The following is an 11,997-nucleotide window of genomic DNA, read 5'->3' as shown; positions in this document are numbered from 1 at the left end:
TTTTCCATTAAATGCACAACAGCCGTGTTTTCAGACAACACAACCCAAATGAAATTCATGCACCAGTTGCACAAGTAAGTACATATTGAACTCTGCCTGTGCACGAACAGTAGTATCCAAATGAGACGGAGCAGAGTTTCCACTTGCTTCCAGTCTTTAAGCCAAGATAAGCTACGTTAAGCTGTTTCTCAATTCCTGACATTTTATGGTGATGAGTTTTTGTATTCCAGTGTAAACAATTAGAAACTTGTGGTCTGTAATACATTGGTAGCCTAATTATTAGCCTACAAGCTAAAGAATACACTGTACGACTGTGGCATAAACACAGGGTGTATGTCCTGGATGTCATCAGAGACTGTGACTGGAAAGTTTGATCTCAATTCAACGTTGAAACATTTGGTTGACGTTTGTTTATAGTGACAAAATGAGGGTATTGCAGGTGGCAGACTGCCCCTGGATGTGCAGATGAAGGCTTTGTTCATAATAGGAAGCGAGCAGGGCCTAGAAAAGAGATTTGCTGCTTCCATACATGCACAAAGCTCAGCAGACGGACAAACTGAGCTGAATCCCCAACTCTCTTACTGAGGAGTTACACATATCTTACATACATCGCTGTTTCTGTCCCTCTCTGCCTTTTCTTCATTAGGGCCGGAGGGATGTGACAGCACTTAGAAGACGTTTTGACAGGCAGACTTAGGAAGACTGTTTGGACGAGGTGATGTCAGGCCAGACAGAAGTGACAGGAGGTGAAGGAAGACAGCCAACGCCCTGAACTGATGGGAAGTGGCAGGAGATGAAGAGAAGGAGCCAAAGACAGCCCGAAAGCATGGTCACAGTCTGAGGTCAGTGGAAACAGAGAAGGGACGAGGAGAGACATTTCAGGAATAGAGCAGGGAATACCTTGAATTTACTGCGATCACAAAGAAATCATTATTCATCCATTCATATTACACTTTGTTTAGTGTCACCACAGACTGTGTATAAAGATGGATGATATGACAGCTCCCAGAAAGTGAGGCCAAAGCATCTTGATTACCCCCTGGTGGCTGGCTGCAGTATAGATCATAAACGTCGCCTCCTTAATGTTAGGTGATGGGCCGTGGATCAAATTAAAAAGTCAAAATACATGTCAAATTAATTTCTCTGTCATTTTATATAGTTATCACATTGACGTATGTAACTGCTTTTTCCAATGTGTTGTGATTTTAATTGATGCTATAGAAACAGTGAAACGTCATGATTGACAGCTGACACTGACTTGTGATTGGTGTTTATCTTCAGGATATTTTGGCTTCATTTGTGGATAGTGGGAGGAAGTGGAGACGCATCATCAATCTTTATATGCAGTCTCTGAATATCACACAGTAAAAAACAGTTTGGGGCCTGATCATCAAACTAATTTTATCTGGATAGATGCTGTAATGTTTTTCACAGTGATTAATGGAATATGTCGGTTTCAGGGAACTTATCTTACAAAGACTGGTAACAAGGGGAAAGCGTTTTGCCTCTTCTTACTGTTTATTCAGTGTTGTTGTACACGCTGTTATCTTAATGAGTCAAATTTATCAATACAGATAATTGTCAATACAGATAATGGCTAAAACCACAGAAATCTAAGACCTGAGCTGCATAAACACAACTTATCCTTAATATTTTAAAACAAAAACAATAAGTTAGGTTCCTATCTCGGAGTAGAACATACTGTCCTCAATAACAAACCTCTATCCACTCCTAATGCAGAGCATGTTTGTGACTGTCTTTTCCCACATTGCATGTTGTTTGGGGAAAGATGCTCCTCTCAACAAGAAACTAATACTTATGTGGTGGTTTGTCTTCTGCTTGAAAAGGATGTTGAAGATAAGCCACTAACTGCGCACTAACCTGACTGAGCTTTTTACGGGAACGTCTGACATATCACTAGGCTTGCATCTTTTCCTACCACAGTCCTATAGATTGAAGGCTTCCAAGTTATTTTACTCGTATGGTGATTATCACCGGCTTTGTTCTCCTGAGGATGAACGAACCCAGCTCAGAGCGGAAACAATACCACACACCATTACACAACCGCAATGGCTGAAACGCAACTATAAGGATTCCCTTTGTGTTGACCACACATATGGTGACACACACACACTCAGACTCAATCTTGATTCAGCCTTTACGTCACTGGAATAAATGGGTCTTATGGCTGATTTCTATTTATAATGTATCTGTGTGGTTATATTGCATTTGGGGGATGTGTCTTTGCACATGTGTGCGTGTGTGTGTGTTCGTTTGCATGTGCGTGGTCTACAGCTGATACACACTGGGAAACACTTATTCCATCAGGTCATTAAGCAGGAATTTCCCAGGATGCATCAGCCCAAGGGTACAGTCAGTGATAGCCTGCTGGCAGCTGTCAGAGCTGTGTGTGTGTGTAAGAGAGAGAGATGATGACAGGGGAGTACGCTGGGGCTGTCTCCTTCTTGTTGTTTCTAAATAGGAGCAACAGGATCTTGGTCTTGATGTGTGTCCCTCTTTCGGAGAAATCCGAATGGCATCCTGTTGGGGTTTGTCAACCGGATGACACAGAGACAGCTCATAACCTGCTCATCAAGGTTATCTGATGATGGACGATCAGCTCAGGACCTCACATTTCTTGATATTCCCTCCCCAGAGCGAGCTGCCAAAGCATATTCAGCACCAGTGATGGGGTTCAGGGAAAATGGCATGTTTATAAATAACATTCTCTTGATGTTTGGGTTTATAAAACCATAAAAATGACACGGTGCGCTCTGCGCACCTACGTCACGAGCAGAGGGCTTTGATCGCTACATGAGCATGAGGATGAGTCATTCCATTCACTTAGATTTCCTTTCCTCTTTTACACGTGCTCATTTTCCTCGTCAGATTGCCTCAGAGTTGGGATTTTCTGGTGGCTTCACTTTGGATGGGCCTGAGCACAATTTTAGGTCATCATCACAGCAAAGTGCACCTTTTTCTCAGCGTTCTAACCAGGTAATTTGTTTAATCCGACATGTTGTAAATAAATAGGTAGAATCCCAGATGAGGAGCAGCACATAAAGATCAGATTTTGTGCGTATGCTAATGTTAAGTGTCCTGCAGAAATACTCAAACCATACTGCTTTTCCATTCCTGGCCAAATGAATTAAAGTGACACAAGATGTTAAAATAGACAAAGTTTGACTCCTGAAACAGATGCTCTGGGCTACAATTAGATGTTTTTTTCTCTCTCTCACACACACACGTAGAGGCTATTTGCCCGTCTGCTGTAATGTAAATGAATTAGTGGCCCTCTTGTAGAAAAGTGGTTTATTCTGCTGCCGTCTTCGCCAACCAGGCACTGTACATGTAGCACTTGCCATCTGTAATTAGGGACTTAGTGGTGTTTCAATCTCTTCATACTTCATTTTTATGAATTAGTCATGGGCAGTTTTGCAGACCCTCGTGTGGGAAATGTAACCTGTTATTCTGGGAAATGAGCGAGGGAAAGACTGAGCTGTTATACAATTTGATTTCTTAATGAAGCTCAGAGCGTAAAAACTGTTCTCCCGTTTTATAGGGCCGACTCCAGAAGGAGCATAAAGAAGTGCATAAAGTCTTTTAAAGCATGTGTTTTTACTAAACGTTTCTTTTCTGAAAACTGATACAACAACACAAGAAATATTTCTGCAAAAATATACCCCCCGATCTCTAAGGAATCTGTGATTAAATAGGTTACAACAAAGTGCCGGACGAGAATATTGATATTGGATCTTTTTGTGATAACATGCAGGAATATATTAGAAACTTAAAATAGCATATAAAAAAGTATCTGGCTGATGATTGTAAACTACAGGAATGCTAATTCTGGACACACACATCTAAATACACATCGAAGCTGTTAATCCACATGTCAGATTTTCACACAAATCTTCAGCTAGTTTACGTGATTTCTGCTAAAACGTGGACACAGTCTTTGTCAGGAGCATTTTATTTCCCAGCACTCATCTCCTATATGCTTCTCTTGACTTGGTTCTTCTCTTCGTTCAGTGGATCTCCCTGAAGAACACACAAGACAACAAGTAAATATAAATAATGCATCGAGCATGTGGTTAATTTGCATATAGAAGAATAAATATTATAAAATGACGCACCAGGACAGAGAAAGCCCCAGAACGTTCCGTCTTCCCCTTCTTCGGTGGGTCGGTCATCACCTGTCTCCTCGCTCTGACCACCTGGAAGGGAAAGAGCCATCCACAGCAATGTGAAGGACATTTTTACGAAACTGTGGATATCAACGTATTTCAGCATTATGACACATTACATTTCCATTGTCAAACAAAAAATACATTGCCTATTATCAAACATTAATTTAAACCAACAGATTACATTGGCGAGTACACCAAACGGATCCAATAAAACCAACTGAGATGGCCTTTTAACTCAAACACATCCAGCATCTTTGCGCCAGCTGTTCCTTCTGCTCGAGGGTTGCCATGGAGACTTTACCTGTAAGGGGTTGGATTTCTTGTCATTGCTGAGGAGTGAGAAAGAGCCGACGCGGGATATACGCTTCTTTTTCTTATTTGAACCTTGAACCAAGTGTCGTCTGGACCTGTCAGCCTAAGAAACCATGAAATAGGGATTAATAGAAACTATACACACATTTTAATACACAAAATTGAATTTGGAAAACACACACACCTCTTGCGACAGCTGTAAACCAGTTTCCCCCACAGCCACTAGAGTGTTGCATGATTATAATAAATGTTCTTCTCTGATGTCATGATTAAATCTACGATTTAAACTTCTCTGGATCTTAGTGAACAGCAGCCACTGCTTTAAACTGATCCTCCCCCCCCATAGCGTTGGGCTTTTGCTCTCTCTGACTCCTGTGTGACTAACACCAGTGGTTTACCTGGATGAGAGAGTTCGGGAAGCCTTTGACAGAGATGGCCCCGGGCAGGCTGGAGTGACTCAGGTGGGTGGGACCCCTGCGTTCCAAGTGCCTCTTACGTCTGAACAAAACCTGCAGGGATGACACAGTCACAACCACATCCACAACCACAGAGGGAAACAACAAGTCAACTGCACGTCTGCTCTGTGCGATGAAGTCTGTGGTGGATGAACTGAGCAAACACGTCATTTTCTGTTTCCTCTCTCCCGTCCTCCTCACAATCATTCTCCCTCGTTTTATTGGTAAACTCCGTCATTAAGGGGAGGAAACTGCAAAAATTAGTATAGCCAGCTAGCCCCTCCACAACCTGCATTTCTCATTGATCCCCACATAAACGGAGCGCTGCTATTGATCCGCTCGTTTCCCTCATAAATGGACTGTCACTTTGAGAAACAACAGGTTTCAGTTCGCCAATTAGGACTCTGCGGCACATTTATAACAATACAGGCCCTCGACTCCATCAGTGATGTAATACCCCCCCCCCTACCCAAGTTATAAAAGTGTGGAAATAAAACTCTAAAAAATCATTTTCCAGTATAATAACTTCCTCCTCATGTTCTTTTTCCATTCTGTTGTAAACAACATTAGCTACAACATATTTGCCTCTGAATCATTTGCGATGTGATGTTCTTACAGTGATTGTATTGTATTGTAGTTTTCAGTGTCGAGGGATTGAATGTGTTAGAAGTGCAATAAGAAAGTGCTGTTGTTTGCTGCCGGGCCTCATACATTGCTAGTGTGTACAATGGATTGACTTGTGTTTCTTCCAGCTTTTTCACAATCTCATCATATCACCAGTGGTAACATAGTAACGTAATTATTTCGTTTTTTTCCCCTACCCACACCACTTAAAGGAAGGGTTGGTCAATTGTTTCTTAAGCACTTTTTACCTTATTTATTGAAACTCTCTTCATGCATGGATAGTCATCAATAAATAAAGTCATCTGAAAAAGTGAAAAAAGCCGGTGTGTGTAGCTCTTGCAGGACTGTAACAAAGACGACCAATAATTTCATGAATGATTCATGAATGAAGTGACTGACTAGCGTACCTGTCTGTCACTAACCGACCTGCCTACCAGCAGAGATGATAGCCAGAAGTTAGAGAGCAAGTCTTCAAGCTGTTGTCACGCAGAGTGCTTTTATGGGTTTTTGGGGGTGTAACTTTGTTGAGAGGGCTGATGGGAGGGGGTGGGATGTACTGGTCGCATGTTTTCAAAGTCTGGCCTGCTCTTGCTAGCTTTTCCAGGATTACCAACCCTAGCTTTAATATCCTAGGTTATTTAATTTCCAACACCAGTGTTTCCTTCTCGCAGAGGAGTTTAAGGATTCAGACTGGAGCAATAACCTTGTGATGGATTAAATGGAGTAGTGGAACATACCAGTCCTTCAGATGAGGGTAGTGCCCTCTGCTGCTTCTCATCACCATACTGAGAAGAGGGAGAGAAAGAGAAGAGGGTCAAAGAGTCAGTAGTTTGTATATTTGTACTTTTCACGCTGGGTTATGAGAAAAGAAAAAAATCTGACTGCCTCCTTCTTTCAGTTTTATGTTGTGAAAACATTCCACTGACAAACAAGACATATTGACATGCTTAACATGCTTAAAATGTCACACACACACACAAACAGCCAAAGACCCCGGTCACCAAGCACTGCATGTTTTCCGAGGGAGGGTTACAGAGGTGCGATCCCTTGGGTCTTGACAACCTCGTAAAAATCAAGATGTATGTTTTGTATGCGTGCGGGCGTGGTCGGGATATCCATCAAAACCAACCACGGTCCATTTGGTTTTCGTTTTGGTTGATGGCAACCCCCATAAATTTTCTAATTTAATGTGTTCCGTGCTATTACAAACACAAGTGACCTTGGCGGAAAAGGCAAACCCAAGAGAATCCAGCCTCTTTGAGATGCTGCCTCCTGGTATTAGTTAGTTATCGCCACATTCGAAACTTATAATTGGGCGCGCTGTAATTAGATTAGAAATAACTGCCACAGTAAAGCACTGCTAAAGGCATGTGTGGCACAAACTCCCTCAGATGGAACAGAAGTCCCAACTCGAGCTCTTTTAGTTTGTGGGTGAAAATCCTCCTCTCTCCCACACTGCAGCTGTTGAATCCGTTGTCCGGCTGAGGGTGATTACTTTGGACAGAACATGAGGACTGTCCGCAGAAAGACGCTAACCACAAGTTTAAAGTATAACAGCTGGTAGCCACATGAAAAGCCAAAAAAAGGGGGAGTTGAAGGATTTTGTTCCACGGAAGGGTATATTTTTGGTGCTGAAGCATTATGTCTGTAAAAACCATTACAATAAGACTTTGTTTCTGTTTCAAATAAATTATACAGTATGTCTCCCCAGGTCAGGGTTAGACCGGACACGTCTCCTGCCGCCCTGGCGCACACTTGACCACTATTATCGTCACAACAGAAGTCAGACTGAATTCCAGTGGCGTTACTGGCTTCCTCTGACCCGAGCTAGTGTATAAACACTGACCGCACTGTGTCTGAGCAAAAAACGGACTAAATCAATACGTGAACTGAAAGTTAAACTTCAACTGAAAGAAACGTTGAAAGATTTTGAAAGTTTTTTTAAATTTAGAGTCCCAAAGGATTTCTGTGATTCAATCTACATTGAACTCTTGAAAAATAAGAAGATAAGTGTGAGACAGAGGAGATGTAGATTCTAGTTATAAAACAGACTGAAGAAAATTCTCAACTATATTGTTCTTTCAGTGTAATTGAAACAAACTTAAACATACAATTTCCTTAAAATTTCAATCAAACTAATCTAGAATGAGAGATGAAGCACATTTCATAGCTAGATCACATTACATAAGGTTCTGTTTAGCATTCCAACAAGAAAATCTTGATAACTCAGATTCTTTTCGCTAACATTTAATTTAAGTGCTAGTTATAATATAGTTTGGGTCAAGTAAACAGCATTTAAATAGACTCAGGCAGGCTGCACTTACCCCTGCAGTGTCACGACAGATGACGACTGATACATAATGAACACCCTTGTCCTTCCCTAACTATCACATCCATTAGAGGTGTGGTCTCTTACCTGTTCGTCTGCGGTCTGTCCGCCGAGACAAGACTCTCCCTGAGTCGCCCCTGAGCAGTCGAGAGCGTGTGACAGCAGGCTCGCCTGCAGACAGAGCACGCACAGCCAGATAGTAAACCCCATGATCCAGACGAGAGTGAGACTGTTCCCAGCCCCTGTCAGCTCCCTGCTTTATACTCTCGGCTCTGCTAATGGGGAACAGATGCAGGGGAACGGGGAGGCCATGCCAGCTTCACGCAGACAAACAGCCCACCGCAAGCCCTCTACTCCGCGCCAGCCAGTGGCCTGCGGTCCTGCAGAAACATGTCAGACATCTTGAGGCCCCCCACCCGAGCCCACTGCCCCAACCCAAAGAGGAGTATTCAAGCCATTTTCCACTTATGCCTGCACTGTAGCTCCTGCCAAACGGTGTGTGTGTGTGTGTGTGTGTGTGTGTGTGTGTGTGTGTGTGTGTGTGTGTGTGTGTGTGTGTGTGTGTTGTGTGCATTTAAGACAGAGTGAGGAGAGAAGGGGAAACGTGTTGTCAAACCTCCGTACATAACAAATGAAAAATTGGTGGTTTGGTTCTCATAATGACTTGAAGAAATGCGGCATTATGCGGTGAATTTGTCTCCTGGCTCAGTGTTGATGAATCTATTTCCTTGTGCTTTCAAAATGTTTATGTAGAGTGATTATTTATACAGTTCTGCAGCGATCCAAACACTTCAGTTACTTACGGTAATTACTCCTCAGTGGAATATACAGCAGCTATCAAGACTGTCAATTCATCGTTCAGACAGAAGACTACTGTTTATTCAACTCTGGATAAGGAGATACAAATACAATTGTCAGATGTGGATAAAAATCACAAGAGTATTGTGGTTTAGGGAGACAAGCCATGATCCTTCGGGGATTAAATGTTTGTTTTTTCATTCACTTTATTTTTTAAATGTATCATATGTTTTACATTATCTGGGACACATGTTGAGGGGGGTTAGTGTACCTCTGTGCGGAGTTTATATGGGCTTTAAAATGTGGTACGCCATAAAGAATGCATCTCCTGATACGGCAAGTTGTACATGAATAGGCACCCTGTCTCAAGGTGTATTACAGGATGGAAAAAATGAGTGGGAGTGAGAGGGAGGAGAAGCAAGTCTAATATCTTCAAGCCTGCAGGCTCCTGGTCACAGAGGAATCGTCTACCACTAAGACTGGAAACATGCACCGCTGTGAAGAATTGTGGAAATAAGTGGGTTTCATTTCCGGCCCACATACCAGTTTCCTATCCTCTAGCATATCAGTGAGCGGTGGTGGCGTCTATCTCAACAAACCTGAAAAAAGGTTGTAAAAAAACATCAGTGCAAGTCTGTGTCAATTCCCTGTGAGTCATATTTTGAATGGGGATAATGAAACATGGTTATGCATCTTCATCCTCATTCTTACACCCCCTTTTTCTTTTTTGTCTGACATCAAGAACTGTTGTTGCAAACGTGTCCCCGGAGGTTTGGCGAGACCACTGGGTAGACAGCCGCAGCCCGATGATGTGAATTGATGTAGGGGCAGTTTAGTCGGGAGACAAGAGGAGGGAAGAGTGAAAAACGATCTTAAAACAGCGAGCCCTGCTCCAATTGGCAGCCAATCCAAAATGGACTCAAGTGTACATGCGGACAAACATGTCAGCCATTTCACCAGACGGACCAGGCCATTCATTTCAGTGTCATTCCTCCTGAGTCTGTGCTTCGGTTTCGGAAAACAGCAACACGGCTTCTTGTAAGACGTGTTGAAATCACGTTACCAAGGTTACAAGCTTACATTAACCTCACAAACCACAATGTGGTTGTGTAAAGAGACGGTAATCTCAGCGGGGCAGAGTTATTTCATCCTCAAATCCCTGTTATTCACTCCACACTTTCAAGTTTAAAGTAACTTTTCAAGGCATCTCGCGGAGTTAACTGTGTAAAATTGCTATGCAGAGCCCTCACCGTGCAGTGCTTGCCCTCGCCTGCGTCCCTGTGGGAAGTGTCGTTCATCAGCCGCTCGACTTTCAGCTCCTGTCAATGTGTCTGAGGATGATGCTGTACAGCCAGTGTGGAAAAATATTCACTTTTTTTCCCCCCACTGAACACGTCTGCTCTGACCAGAAATGACAGGTAATCTGTAACACGTAAATACTTGTGGGAATAAGTTTGTGTGTGAGTGAGGGTAAAACAGCATGAGAGAAAACAGGAAATGTGTTTTAGGAGACAACATCTGGATCGGGAGACGTGACTCATAGTGTAATGGATGTTTTGGATTATGCAAGTGAAACATCAGCTCTCTTAATGCTCTATTTGTTTAAGAGTCGGTTCACCCAAAATACAGGAAAACAAAGATTTTTGACTTGACTCCAGTGGGATCGGACCGTGCCAAATCGGATAGGTTTGGTTTAACTTGCCCAGGTTTTGAGATGATCCCTCCCTGAAAATAACCCTGATGCAGTGGAGGTAAATGGAATTTTTGTTGGCGGTGTGATGCAGTTACAAAGTTTAACAGGAAAGTGTCTTTCCAAAAGCATGTGCCTCTTACTATTTATAATCCCACAGACATTTTTTTTTACTATTTCTCTGGCAGTAAGTTGTCCTGATGACAGCTGTTGATGTATTGACTAGGGTTGCACTAAAATAGTAGTTTTGTTGAAGTTGTTGAAGTGTTTAAAGATGGTTCTGTGAAATACACTTCTTTGGTTGCTTGCAGCAAGACGTAGTTAGCTTAGCATAAAGATTAGAAGCCATGAAAATAGTTATCTTAAAAATATGCCCACTGACACCTCTGAACAAACATAACATGTTAATTAGTGAGTGAGTTGCTGTTCAAGCTAATTTTGTAACAGGGGGACTTTAAGTTAGCTGTAATAACAACACAAAAATGCACATTATTGTTGCTAGCTAGCTAACAGCTAACATAAATGAGTGTTAAAGGTGCTTTTAGGGAAAAGCTTTATCCAACAGACTTTACGTTAGCTATAAGCTAAGCTAGCTAGCAACAACACAAATCGCATTATTATTGGTAGCTAGCTTAATGTAAGTGAGCTTCAGAAGAAGTACTGTTGGGGGGAATTTTGTAACCGAGGGACTTTACGTTAGCAACAACACAAAATAATTATAATGTGTGTTTTGATGTTGTCGCTAACAAGCTCTGCAGTGTTTTACAGGGCAATGAATAAGTAAATAATAAATAAAGTAGGGAATGTCAGGTCATGTACATAATAACCTCTAAAGAGAGACTGAAACTCAACCCCCCCTCCCCCTGTTCAACTGGACAGACCTATGTCTGATTGCAAATCAATATTCTTCGACAATATTGTCCTCAGCTTTCTCCATGCGGCTGCTCTGGTAACAGCTTTGTGAAAGGTGCGAAGGGGAGAAAATCAGCGAGGCTTTCAGTCCCCTCATGTGGAAACAACGGAGGAAGCCGAGGACGAGGCTGAGGAAAAACAGCCTGGCTGTGCTGCAATTTGTGTGTTAGTCACTGAACAAAGAGGGATTATTGTCTGGCCTCCTTGGCTTCACTTTCTGTTTATGTGTCCTTGGCTGTTTGAGCATTAGCATGCTCGCACTGAACACTGCTCATTAGGCTTGAAGTGAAACTTAAATACAACACCACTTACCAGCACAACGTGTCTTTAATCTTACATCTGTACCACTTCTGCCACCCCCTCGTTCCTCCGCTGTATTTCACGGTATAAAGCGGCACTCAGCAATGACGACTCTCATCTTCCCATGCCAGACAGATGAAATTCGGCTTTATTCTACGTCGACGAATTACCATCAGTTTAGACATCAAAGCTCCCCGGAAGCTAAAACATCCAATCTGTAGATAATCAATTACATCATATGTCAGTGTAGCTGGGGGCTCAGTGACATCGCAAATGAATCAACACTCACAGACATGCTTATGAAATAGTGGGAAAGTCTATATTACTCCATAAAGGCAAGAAAATAAATGAAATGAAGAAATTAGCACATCGCTGTAATTGTGTTGT

At 42.3% G+C, this 11,997-nt stretch overlaps 1 protein-coding gene across 1 annotated transcript; it reads right to left on the bottom strand.

Moving 5' to 3' along the window:
- Positions 1 to 3,599: 3,599 nt before the first annotated feature.
- si:dkey-12l12.1 lies at positions 3,600 to 8,296 on the bottom strand. The gene is made up of 6 exons (XM_035143116.1): positions 7,998 to 8,296; positions 6,319 to 6,366; positions 4,901 to 5,011; positions 4,492 to 4,605; positions 4,137 to 4,217; positions 3,600 to 4,041 (listed from the first exon to the last, which is right to left on the bottom strand). The coding sequence occupies exons 1-6, from the start codon at positions 8,118 to 8,120 to the stop codon at positions 3,994 to 3,996; spliced, it is 525 nt and encodes a 174-aa protein (XP_034999007.1). The 5' UTR covers positions 8,121 to 8,296; the 3' UTR covers positions 3,600 to 3,993.
- Between the last annotated feature and the right edge of the window lie 3,701 nt (positions 8,297 to 11,997).

The sequence above is a fragment of the Hippoglossus stenolepis genome, chromosome 19 (genome assembly GCF_022539355.2).
Source record: "Hippoglossus stenolepis isolate QCI-W04-F060 chromosome 19, HSTE1.2, whole genome shotgun sequence".
NCBI lineage: Eukaryota > Metazoa > Chordata > Actinopteri > Pleuronectiformes > Pleuronectidae > Hippoglossus > Hippoglossus stenolepis.
The sequence above is the reverse complement of the archived record's forward strand: the minus strand, read 5'-3'. Positions and strand labels throughout refer to the sequence as shown.

Excerpts from the sequence above, each read along its gene's own strand:
- si:dkey-12l12.1 (XM_035143116.1), bottom strand. The coding sequence starts at position 8,120 with ATGGGGTTTACTATCTGGCTGTGCGTGCTCTGTCTGCAGGCGAGCCTG. Across the intron at positions 4,606-4,900 it reads TCCCGAACTCTCTCATCCAG|GCTGACAGGTCCAGACGACA; the intron begins GTAAACCACTGG and ends ATGGTTTCTTAG. Across the intron at positions 4,218-4,491 it reads AGAAATCCAACCCCTTACAG|GTGGTCAGAGCGAGGAGACA; the intron begins GTAAAGTCTCCA and ends TTTCCCTTCCAG.